The 11,288-nt window shown below is 50.5% G+C and overlaps 2 protein-coding genes across 7 annotated transcripts in view; one reads left to right on the top strand and one right to left on the bottom strand.

Annotated features, from left to right (window-relative positions):
• Positions 1-4,824, bottom strand: part of C15H5orf52 (chromosome 15 C5orf52 homolog) — an 11,958-nt gene extending 7,134 nt beyond the window's left edge. For all 3 annotated transcript variants that reach the window (XM_034791489.1, XM_034791487.1, XM_034791488.1), the window contains exon 1: positions 4,709-4,824. In XM_034791489.1, the coding sequence (XP_034647380.1) occupies positions 4,709-4,785 (77 nt within the window). In that variant the 5' untranslated portion in view covers positions 4,786-4,824. The remainder of the gene's footprint in view (positions 1-4,708) is intronic.
• A 147-nt stretch (positions 4,825-4,971) lies between these two features.
• Positions 4,972-9,977, top strand: DUSP18 (dual specificity phosphatase 18). Of its 4 annotated transcripts, none has more exons than XM_034791486.1 (2): positions 4,972-5,092; positions 9,156-9,977. In XM_034791486.1, exon 2 carries the CDS (start codon positions 9,212-9,214, stop codon positions 9,776-9,778), a length of 567 nt encoding a protein of 188 aa, XP_034647377.1. In that variant the 5' UTR covers positions 4,972-5,092; positions 9,156-9,211; the 3' UTR covers positions 9,779-9,977. The 4 variants fall into 4 exon arrangements, with proteins under 4 accessions (XP_034647377.1, XP_034647375.1, XP_034647376.1 ...); XM_034791484.1 differs by having other exon boundaries at positions 8,865-9,977; XM_034791485.1 differs by having other exon boundaries at positions 4,972-5,128.
• The last annotated feature ends 1,311 nt before the right edge of the window (positions 9,978-11,288 follow it).

The following is an 11,288-nucleotide window of genomic DNA, read 5'->3' as shown; positions in this document are numbered from 1 at the left end:
GGGACTGTCCGGTTTGGCCAGTGTACATGGCAGAGGGGCATTGCTGGCACATGATGGCATATATAACATTAGTAGATGTGCAGGTGAATGAGCCCTTGATGGTGTGGCTGATGTGGTTGGGTCCTCTGATGGTGTCGCCAGAGTAGATATGGGGACAGAGTAGGCAACGAGGTTTGCTACAGGGATTGGTTCCTGGGTTGGTGTTTCTGTGGTGTGATGTGTAGTTGCTGGTGAGTATTTGCTTCAGGTTGGGGTGTTGTCTGTAAGCGAGGACTGGCCTGCCTCCCAAGGTCTGTGAGAGTGAGGGATCATTTTCCAGGATAGGTTGTAGATCGTGGATAATGCGTTGGAGAGGTTTTAGCTGGGGGCTGTATGTGATGGCCAGTGGTGTTCTGTTATTGTCCTTGTTGGGCCTGTCCTGTAGTAGGTGATTTCTGGGTACCCGTCTTGCTCTGTCAATCTGTTTCCTCACTTCCCCAGGTGGGTATTGTAGTTTTAAGAATGCTTGATAGAGATCTTGTAGGTGTTTGTCTCTGTCTGAGGGGTTGGAGCAAATTCGGTTGTATCTTAGGGCTTCGCTGTAGACAATGGATCGCATGATGTGTCTTGGATGGAAGCTGGAGGCATGTAGATACGTATAGCGGTCAGTAGGTTTCCGGTATAGGGTGGTGTTTATGTGACCATCATTTATTTGCACGGTAGTGTCCAGGAAGTGGATCTCTTGTGTGGACTGGTCCAGGCTGAGGTTGATGATGGGGTGGAAATTGTTGAAGTCCAGGTGGAATTCTTCAAGGGCCTCCTTTCCGTGGGTCCATATGATGAAGATGTCATCAATTTAGTGCAAGTAGAGGAGGGGCACTAGGGGTCGAGTGCTGAGGAAGCGTTGTTCTAAATGAGCCATAAAAATGTTGGCATACTGTGGGGCCATGCGGGTACCCATAGCAGTGTCACTGACTTGAAGGTATAAGTTGTCCCCAAATCTGAAGTGGTTGTGGGTGAGGACAAAGTCACAAAGCTCAGCCACCAGGCGTGCCGTGGCCTCATCAGGGATACTGTTCCTGACAACTTGTAGTCCATCCTCATGTGGAATATTGGTGTAAAGTGCTTTTACATCCATGGTGGCCAGGATGGTGTTTTCAGGAAGAACACCAATGCATTGTAGTTTCCTCAGGAAGTTGGTGGTGTCTCGAAGATAGTTAGGAGTGCTGGTAGCGTAGGGTCTGACGAGAGAGTCCAAATAGCCAGATAATCCTGCTGTAAGAGTGCCAATGCCTGAGATGATGGGGCGTCCAGGGTTTCCGGGTTTATGGATCTTGGGTAGCAGATAGAATACCCCTGGTCGGGGTTTTGGGCGGGTGTCCATGTAGATTTGTTCCCGGACTGTAGCCGGGAATTTCTTGAGCAGATGGTGTAGTTTCTTTTGGTATTCCTCGGTGGGATCAGAGGATAGTGGCCTGTAGAATGTGATCTTGGAGAGTTGCTGGCTACAGTATGGACACCCCCCCCAGAACCCCGACCAGGGGTATTCTATCTGCTACCCAAGATCCATAAACTCTGAACTATTAACTAAGGTTTGTAACCTGTCCTTTAAATCGGCTTAACCCAATGACTGGAAGTTAGCTAATGTAACGCCAATATTTAAAAAGGGCTCTAGAGGTGATCCCGGCAATTACAGACCGGTAAGTCTAACATCAGTACCGGGCAAATTAGTCGAAACAATAGTTAAGAATAAAATTGTCAGACACATAGAAAAACATAAACTGTTGAGCAATAGTCAACATGGTTTCGGAAAAGGGAAATCGTGTCTTACCAATCTATTAGAGTTCTTTGAAGGGGTCAACAAACATGTGGACAAGGGGGATCCAATGGACATAGTGTACTTAGATTTCCAGAAAGCCTTTGACAAGGTCCCTCACCAAAGGCTCTTAAGTAAAGTAAGTTGTCATGGGATAAAAGGGAAGGTCCTTTCATGGACTGAGAACTGGTTAAAAGACCAGGAACAAAGGGTAGGAATTAATGGTAAATTCTCAGAATGGAGAGAGGTAACTAGTGGTGTTCCCCAAGGGTCAGGCCTCGGATCAATCCTATTCAACTTATTTATAAATGATCTGGAGAAAGGGGTAAACAGTGAGGTGGCAAAGTTTGCAGATGATACTAAACTGCTCAAGATAGTTAAGACCAAAGCAGACTGTGATGAACTTCAAAAAGATCTCTCAAAACTAAGTGATTGGGCAACAAAATGGCAAATGAAATTGAATGTGGATAAATGTAAAGTAATGCACATTGGAAAAAATAACTCCAACTATACATACAATATGATGGGGGCTAATTTAGCTACAACAAGTCAGGAAAAAGATCTTGGAGTCATCGTGGATAGTTCTCTGAAGATGTCCGCGCAGTGTGCACAGGAAGTCAAAAAAGCAAACAGGATGTTAGGGATCATTAAAAAGGGGATAGAGAATAAGACTGAGAATATATTATTGCCCTTACATAAATCGATGGTATGCCCACATCTCGAATACTGCATACAGATGTGGTCTCCTCATCTAAAAAAAGATATACTGGCACTAGAAAAGGTTCAGAAAAGGGCAACTAAAATGATTAGGGGTTTGGAACGGGTCCCATATGAGGAGAAATTAAACAGGCTAGGACTCTTCAGCTTGGAAAAGAGGAGACTAAGGGGGGATATGATAGAGGTATATAAAATCATGAGTGATGTGGAGAAAGTGGATAAGGAAAAGTTATTTACTTATTCCCATAATACAAGAACTAGGGGTTACCAAATGAAATTAATGGGCAGCAGGTTTAAAACAAATACAAGGAAGTTCTTCTTCACGCAGCGCACAGTCAACTTGTGGAACTCCTTACCTGAGGAGGTTGTGAAGGCTAGGACTATAACAGCGTTTAAAAGAGAACTGGATACATTCATGGTGGTTAAGTCCATTAATGGCTATTAGCCAGGATGGGTAAGGAATGGTGTCCCTAGCCTCTGTTTGTCAGAGGATGGAGATGGATGGCAGGAGAGAGATCACTTGATCATTGCCTGTTGATCCACTCCCTCTGGGGCACTTGGCATTGGCCACTGTCGGTAGACAGGATACTGGGCTAGATGGACCTTTGGTCTGAGCCGGTACGGCCGTTCTTATGTTCTTATGTTATGTTCTTATGTCATTCTATTACAGATTTAAAAGTCACTATTATTGAACAAAAAAACCTTCAGAAACAGACTTCAAAGAGAAACAGCAGAACTAAAATTCATTTGCAAATTTAACACCATTAATGTGGGCTTGAATAGGGACTGGGAGTGGCTGGCTCATTACAGAAGCAGCTTTTCCTCTCCTGGAATTGACACCTCCTCATCTATTCGTGGGAGTGGACTACATCCACCCTGATTGAATTGGCCCTGTCAACACTGGTTCTCCACTTGCGAAGTAACTCCCTTCTCTCCATGTGTCAGTATATAATGCCTGCATCTGTAACTTTCACTCTATGCATCTAAAGAAGTGAGGTTTTTACCCAGGAAAGCTTATGCCCAAATAAATCTGTTAGTCTTTAAGGTGCCACCAGACTCCTTGTTGTTTTTGTAGGTTTCAGATATTTATCACCAAAGTCTGAGCCTCCCAAATGAGAGGGTCACACCGAATCTTCCACCCAGTATACAGGATTTCTATCAGGTTCTCTCATCCCACAGAGAGGGAAGCTCTAGACCAGCCACCAACACCCTAACCCCAAGAACATGTAGTCTAGCCCCTTCTGCCACCAAATACACTGCGCTCTCTCCTCTCATCCCAACCCCTCAGTGAATATACAGCTCAGTCCATCCTCTCATCCCCACCAATACACTTATCTCAATTGCTCCCTTCACCCAAAAAATTACACAGAGCATCATCTCCTTCCCCCTCCCATTTCCCTAATACACTCGCCTCAGAGACGTACCCACACGGGGGGAGGGAGTGTGTGTGTTCAGACTGAGAGCAGGAAAGGGCTGTCAATAGGAGGAAAGGTGTCGCGGAGGGCGATTCTTGTCCCCAAGGGGAGGTGAGAAAGAAAAAGGGCTACCTGTGGCCAGGGTGAGGGGGGAGCAGGGCGCTCCCTCCCTGTGCCTGAGGTGAGAGGTCCCTTTGTGGGGCAGGGGTGTACTCCTATGTGTATGTGTGTGGGTCCCTGTCCAGGGGCAAGAGTGGGGGGATGGAGAATCCCTGTGCAGGGCAGGGCTGTGTCCTTGTACTAGGGGGATCCCTTGAGCCTAGGAGTGAGAGTGGGTGGCGGAGGATCTCTGTGTCAGGGAATGAGAGTGGGGGGTAGTGCCTGGTGGTAGAAGTGGGGGGCAGGGGTCGCTGTGCAATGGGGGGTCCCTGTGCCAAGGGGTGGAAGTGGGGGGTGAGGGTCGCTGTGCAGTGGGGGGTCCCTGTGCCAAGGGGTAGAAGTGGGGGGCAGGGGTCCCTGTGCAGAGGGGGGGAAGTAGGGGGCGGGGGTCCCTTTGCAGTGGGGTTCCCTGTGCCAAGGGGTAGAAGTGGGGGGCGGGGGTCCCTGTGCCAAGGGATAGAAGTGGGGGGCGGGGGTCCCTGAGCAGTGGGGTTCCCTGTGCCAAGGGGTAGAAGTGGGGGGTCCCTGTGCAGGGGGGGGGCCCTGGGCCAGGGGGGAGGAGGGGGGGGGGGGGGGTCCCTGTGCAGTGGGGGGTCCCTGTGCCCTTTGGCCGGACCCGCACCTGAACAGCACCAGCACTTGGTTGACGCGGGGCTGGAAGAAGGTGACCCGGGGCCGCGAGACCTTCTGCTCCTCCATCCCTCCGGCTGGCCTGGCCTGGGCTGGGCTGGGCCGGGCCGGGCCGGGCCCCTGCCTCGGGGGCGGGCGTGTCACAATGGCCGGGGGAGGAGGGGTCTGGTGGGTGGCGATCCGCGGCGGGATCCCGGGGGAGGCCCGGCGGGTGCGGGGTCCCGGGGGCGATCCGGGGGGGACCGGGGAGATCGAGGTGCGGGGTCCCGGGGGTGGTTCTCGGGTTCGTCCCGCAGCGCTGGAGGCGGCGGCGATTGTCCCTGCGCGGGCCCCGTGGCCGGTTGCCCCGGAGACCGGGGGGCGGCGCGGTGTCGAGGTCAGAGGCAGGAGGCGCCGCCGGGGGTGACGGGGGGTGAGTTCGGGCCCGGGGGGTGAGCGCAGCCGGGCGGGGACCTCCCAGCCCATCTCCCGGGGCTCAGTGCTGCCCTCCCGGGGCCCCGGCCCAGCCCCAGCTCCGGGAGCCCCTTCGCGGCTGGTTATTTCTGTGCGGAGCTAGGGGGGCTCCCGCTGAGCCTCGCCGGGGTGCGGAGCGGCTTGGGCAGGGGCCGGCAGCTAGAGGGTACAGCACAGCCCTCCCTACCCACCATCTCACCTCTTGGGGCGGTGCTGATCACCCTTGTCCGTGCCCAGCGCTCACTGAGCCTCCCTGCTTGGGTCACCCGCCTTCCAGTGCTAGCGCTTTGGGGCCGGCTGTACAGCGCCGGGCACCACGGAGTCCTGCACCATGTCTGGGGCTGCTAGACACAACCGCAATACCACACTGGGCTAAAAACTAGGGTTACCATATTTCAACAATCAAAAAAGAGGACGGGAGGAGCCCCGCCCCTGCCCTAGCCCCGCCCCCATCCTGTCCTAGCCCCGCCCCTGCCCCTTCCACTCCCTCCCACTTCCTGCCCCCTCAGAACCCCCAACCCTCCCCCCCACTCCTTGTCCCCTGACTGCCCCCTCCTGGGACCCCTGCTCCTAACTGCCCCCCAGGACGCCACCCCCTACCTGAGCCTCTCTGCTCCTTGTCCCCTGATTGCCCCCTCCTGAGATCCTACCTGTACCCTGACTGCCCAAAACCTTACACCCCCAACCACCAGACAGCCCCCCCAGAACTCCCAAACACCCCCCCGCTCCTTGTCCCCTAACTGCCCCCTCCTGAGACCCCCCCACCTGTACCCTGACTGCCCAAAACCTTACACCCCCAACCCCCAGACAGCCCCCCCCCCGAACTCCCTGACCCATCCAACCCTCCCCCCTGCTCCCTGTCTCTTGATTACCCCCTCCCCCAGAACCTCCCTGCCGCTTCTCTGACCCCCGGCCCCCTTACTGTGCTGCAGAGCAGCGCGCTCGGCAGCGGGGGAGGGCAGCAGGGTCGGAGCTCCAGACGAACAGCCGGCGATCTGTGAGTGCAGGGAGGGGAAGGGAGGGAGAGGAGGGGAGTGGTGTCAAGTTTCAGGAGAGAGTGCAGGAAGGGCTCTGGCTGTTGGAGCCCCGGCTGGTCTGTAAGCCCCGCGCACGCTCTGCAGGGGGGGGGGGGGGGGGGGAGGAGGGGAAGTCCGGACATTGACAAATCCCCCCCCGGACGCTATTTTTAACCCGAAAAAGCCGGACATGTCCGGGGGAATCCGGACGAATGGTAACCCTATAAAAACAGAATGATAATAAGTCACCAGTATTCACAGCACGGAGGCTGTCGGAGTCCTGTGTTCAAACAGAAGGTTACAAGTGAGAATAAAGTCTCCCTCTAGGCTGCCTGCCCATGAGCCAGGGCCTGCCTCCATTGAGAGAAGGGCCGGGGAGCCTCATTATAGCCCTGTTATGTTTCAGGATTTCCAAGTCTCAGGAACTTGAACATTCACCCCCCCCCCCCATCAGCTTTACAAAGGTGCAGCCTTTCAATGTTTACTCCCACACGTTCCCTTCCTTGAAAGCCACACACACACTCAGCTCACTGTTTTTCTACACCTTCTGCCCTAAACTATTGTGGACTCAGAAGTGGGTGCATTCAGGCTGTGGGCAGTGGTCGTTGTGTGTACAATGGTTTGTTAAGCACTGTGGGATCCTTTGGTGCATTAGGATTTGAAATGATTGTAATGATAGCAAAGTAACCCATTTAATTTCTCCACTTCCCTCCATTTTGCATTATGTGTTGAGGTCATTGGCTATCTTTCACCTTGCACTTTATGTAACCTTGTGAGACTGTTCGTGCAGCTGTGCAGGGGTGGCCAAACAGTAGCTTTGGGATGCAGAAATGGCCTCTCCTTGAAGCACTCTGAATTCAGCTGTGGTGCAGTACTCTAGGCTGCAGGAGATAGCATGCCCCCCTGCTCCTGTTTGCTGCTATAGTTGCCACAGTTTCATAGAGACAGAGCAGGAGTGTAATCCTAAAGCAGAAACAGCTGTGTTCTGCACCAAAAGGGAACCAGTTTCACTAAGGGTCAGTGGGAAAGAGAGCAGGTAAGCACCTGAGAGTGTAAATCCTGATACTAGCACTTTGAACTTACATAGTACCTGCCATTTGAGGAGTTCAGTGCACTTTATAAACTATAATTTACTCTCATATTTGTAACCCCAACTCACATGTAATCTGTAAATGAATCCTAATGCTGATCTTTACTCTCACCAGCAATCCATAATGCTGAACGTAAAATGAACCATTTACCTGAAACCTATAACTGGTCATGCCAAATCCAGTCCATATTTGTAACTCTAACCCACAGCTGTAACTCATGTGCAACTTAATCTGAAACACACAATCCAATCTTAACCCTATACATAACCCAAGCTCATAACCCAATAAACTGCAAGCATTGACTACAGTTAATACATAACCCATGTTTGTAACCTAAACTCATAATTTTAAACCCATAATACATCATTTTATATTTCTATAAAACTTTTCATCCACATAGCACTATACAAATAGGCTTTGAAGGATTAGATTTTTATCAGTAAATGTCGGTTTTACTTTATACACATAAACCAACGAAAAAAGTATTTCCATGGCTGATAGAAGTTACAGACATACAAAGAATAATGCTGCTTTATGTTGACCCCCCATAATTCATGCAAAAATGCAAACATTTAAATCAATAACCATTTAATTAAAAACTATATATCTGTTGACATTATTTAAAAAAAATCAGATTCTGCCAAGCCTATATATAAATATCCAAGCAGGAGGCTGCCCACCATAGATTCCACCTGGCTGGAAAAAGCAAGGCTGGCCCCAGTGGTTCATGCTGCTGCCCAGCCCTCTCTGTACAATACCACTGTACAATATAGGGCCTGGGTTTTTCCTTCCTTTTGGCCATAGCTCAGTATCGTACAGTGGGCTCCTGTAAATTTCTAACATGTTGTGAAAGCTGGAGGAAGGGATGGAGCTAATTCTGAAACCTGTTTAATTGCTGCTTAGTATTGTTCAACAAAGACTTGTCTACCTGAGAGAGAGCCTGTATTCTAATACAGTGGTTCTCAACCAGGGGTACATGTACCCCTAGGGGTACACAGAGGTCTTCCGGGGATACATAAACTCATCTAGATATTTGCCTAGTTTTACAACAGGCTACATAAAAAGCACTAGCAAAGTCAGTAGAAACTAAAATTTCATACAGACAATGACTTGTTTATACTGCTCTATATACTATACGCTGAAATTTAAGAACAGTATTTATATGCCAATTGATTTATTTTATAATTATGTGGTAAAAATGAGAAAGTCAGCAATTTTTCAGTAACAGTGTGCTGTGACACTCGTATTTTTATGTCTGATTTTGTAAGCAAGTAGTTTTTAAATGAGATGAAACTTGGGGTACCCAAGACAAATCAGACTCCTGAAAGGGGTACAGTAGCCTGGAAAGGTTGAGAGTCACTGTTCTAATATAGCAGCTGAGATTGGTGGGTTTAGATGTGTCCCTAGAGAACTGTCTTGAAAGGCTGGGCACAGTGCCTTCTCCATTGTGGGTCCGTTACCCTGCAATGCCCTTCCCTAGTAGACATCTAGGGCATCCTTCCTTGTAAGCCAGGCTAAGGCTTGCTGCAGGTGTTTGTGGTACAGAGTGTGCTTACTGTACTTGCTCTTGGATTTATTTGTTTGGCAGTTTGCTTGTCCTGAGCGTGAACTCCATTAGGCTGTGGAATAGTATCCTGGAGAAGAAGTGAAAACCCCTTTCACCTGTGACATCAGATGGAATCACTTTGCATTTATAAAGCAATCATGCATTGGCTGGGAGCTGGACTGGATGAGGCCTAAGACAGCTTTTCCATCTTTAACATGGATGATTCTAGATCTAGTTAATTTTTAAAGCACGTGAAAACTTCACCTTTACTAGTTTGGTGGCAGCAACCTACTGTCTTCAGTCTCCCAAGTGTCTTCTCTCTGTTTTCTCTAGGCAAAGAGTGTGACGATGCAGCCCTCCGTTGCAGCTGGTTTATAAAGTTTGCCTTAATGAATACAGTTTTTGGCTCTATTCCCATCTTATTCAGGCATCCGTCCATTTATGGCCTGTCCAGGATTACCAGTAGCCTGTACCTCAGCAATGGTACGGCTGCCAATAACAAGCTCCTGCTCTTCGCCAGCCAAATCACTACTGTCATCAATGTGTCCGTGGAGGTGGTGAACACCTTCTATCCAGACATTCACTACATGCACATCCCTGTAACTGACACCCCCATCTCTCGCCTCTACGATTACTTCGATCCCGTGGCAGATAGGATCCATAGCGTGGACCTGCAGCAAGGCCGGACACTGCTACACTGTGCTGCAGGCATCAGCAGGTCAGCTGCCCTGTGTCTGGCCTATTTGATGAAGTACCATGCCATGTCTCTGGTGAATGCTCATGCCTGGGTCAAGTCCTGCCGACCCATCATCAGACCTAACAATGGGTTCTGGCAACAGCTTGTCCAGTATGAGTATAAACTCTTCGGCACCAATACAGTCCGAATGGTCAACTCTCCGCTGGGCTTGATTCCGGATCTCTATGAAACTGAAGTAAGAATAATGATAGCGTTTTGACTGTAACTAGCTTTACCACATCTCGTGAAGGAGCCCAGAGAGACAACGAAGGAGCAGCTCAGCTTGATCAAGTTTGGAACTTGGACAATAAACTCTTCAGCCCAGTGAAGTTTGCTACATCGCTCCCTGCTGATAGAAGTATAGGGGATTAGCTGAGATGAATGGGGCCGTCTGATTTTTACTATAAATAAAACCAAATTTAAACTACACTGTTGGGTTTCACATCCCATTTGTATTGAGTTCTCACAGGAGCTCTAGGTGCTGTCTCAGTGCTACTGGTATGTGTTTAGAAAGCATCCTTTTATCCCAGCATAGCGAGATGTTAGCCTTCTCTGGCTTTGTTCATGCTCAGGGATAGATTCCAGTGGAAACTGAGAACAATGGGAAAGTTGCCAACAATTCTTTTTCTAAGTAGGAATTGAAATGAAGTGTTCTGAAAAACTGACCCCAAGCCCCATCCTCTGCTGTGCTGCAGAGATGCTAGAGATGTCCCCTGCATCCCTGTTGCCAGAGGGTTAAGGATTCCCTGCCTTCTCCTTTCACCTCTGCACCTCATTGCCCTCACTGCCTTTCTGCTGGAGGATGCATAGGCACTTCTCCCTTCAGAAATCTTAATTATATGAGCTTTCGTGGGCTTATGCTCAAATAAATTTGTTAGTCTCTAAGGTGCCACAAGTACTCCTGTTCTTTTTGCAGATACAGACTAACACGGCTGTGTAACAAGTCCTCTGTCTGGCCTTCTTCCTGGGGCCCACTGGCTGCCCCAATAAAGCACGGAGAGGCTTTTCCTTCTGCAGCACCCGTGGCTTTATTTACATACTTCTCCCACCACCAGTGATATACTATATATAGTTTGCAGGCCTTACAATCTCCACTTCCACCCAGACCCTGCCCTCAGCCCAGAGACTGACCTTCCCCTGGCCATCCCCCCTTCCTTCTGGCCCTCCAGTTCTAAATGCCAGGCACCAGACCTCTTCCCAGCCCCAATCTATTTCCCTGATTGGGGCTGGCTGAGCAGGGGCTAATTAGGTGCCTCTGCACCAGCATCCTGCTACACACCTCCCCCCTTAAGCTGGTACCAGGCCTGGTCTTCCTCGGCCTCGCTTTCCTCGTCCGGGGATTTTACTCTGGGGTTGGGCCTCCTTAGGGTGACCAGATGTCCTGATTTTATCGGGACCGTCCCGATATTTCCTTCTTTGTCCTGCATCCCGACAGATGTTCGGTTGGGACACTGGACAAAAAAGCAATTTTGCCCTCCACTCTGGCGCTCACCCCCCCCCGACTCCGCCCCCTCCTTCCCCCATTGGAGCCCTCCATGGAGGGAGGAGGGATGTGTAGAGGGGGAATGGAGGGAGGAGGGTCGGGCATCTACTAGGAGCGCGGAAGGGGAAGGGAAAGTTGCCGCAGCTGCTAGGGGCTAGCTGGGCCTGGGTGGGCGGCGCGGACCGGGGGCATGGGCCGCTGGAGACACACGGTGCAGAGGGGCTGCGGGGGCGAGACTTGTCCCAGG

This window comes from Trachemys scripta, chromosome 15, assembly GCF_013100865.1.
Source record: "Trachemys scripta elegans isolate TJP31775 chromosome 15, CAS_Tse_1.0, whole genome shotgun sequence".
NCBI classification, from domain to species: Eukaryota; Metazoa; Chordata; order Testudines; family Emydidae; genus Trachemys; species Trachemys scripta.
This window is presented reverse-complemented; position numbering and strand designations above follow the sequence as displayed.

Bases quoted from the DNA above. Each gene is read 5' to 3' on its own strand.
- DUSP18 (XM_034791486.1), top strand. From the start codon at position 9,212: ATGAATACAGTTTTTGGCTCTATTCCCATCTTATTCAGGCATCCGTCC.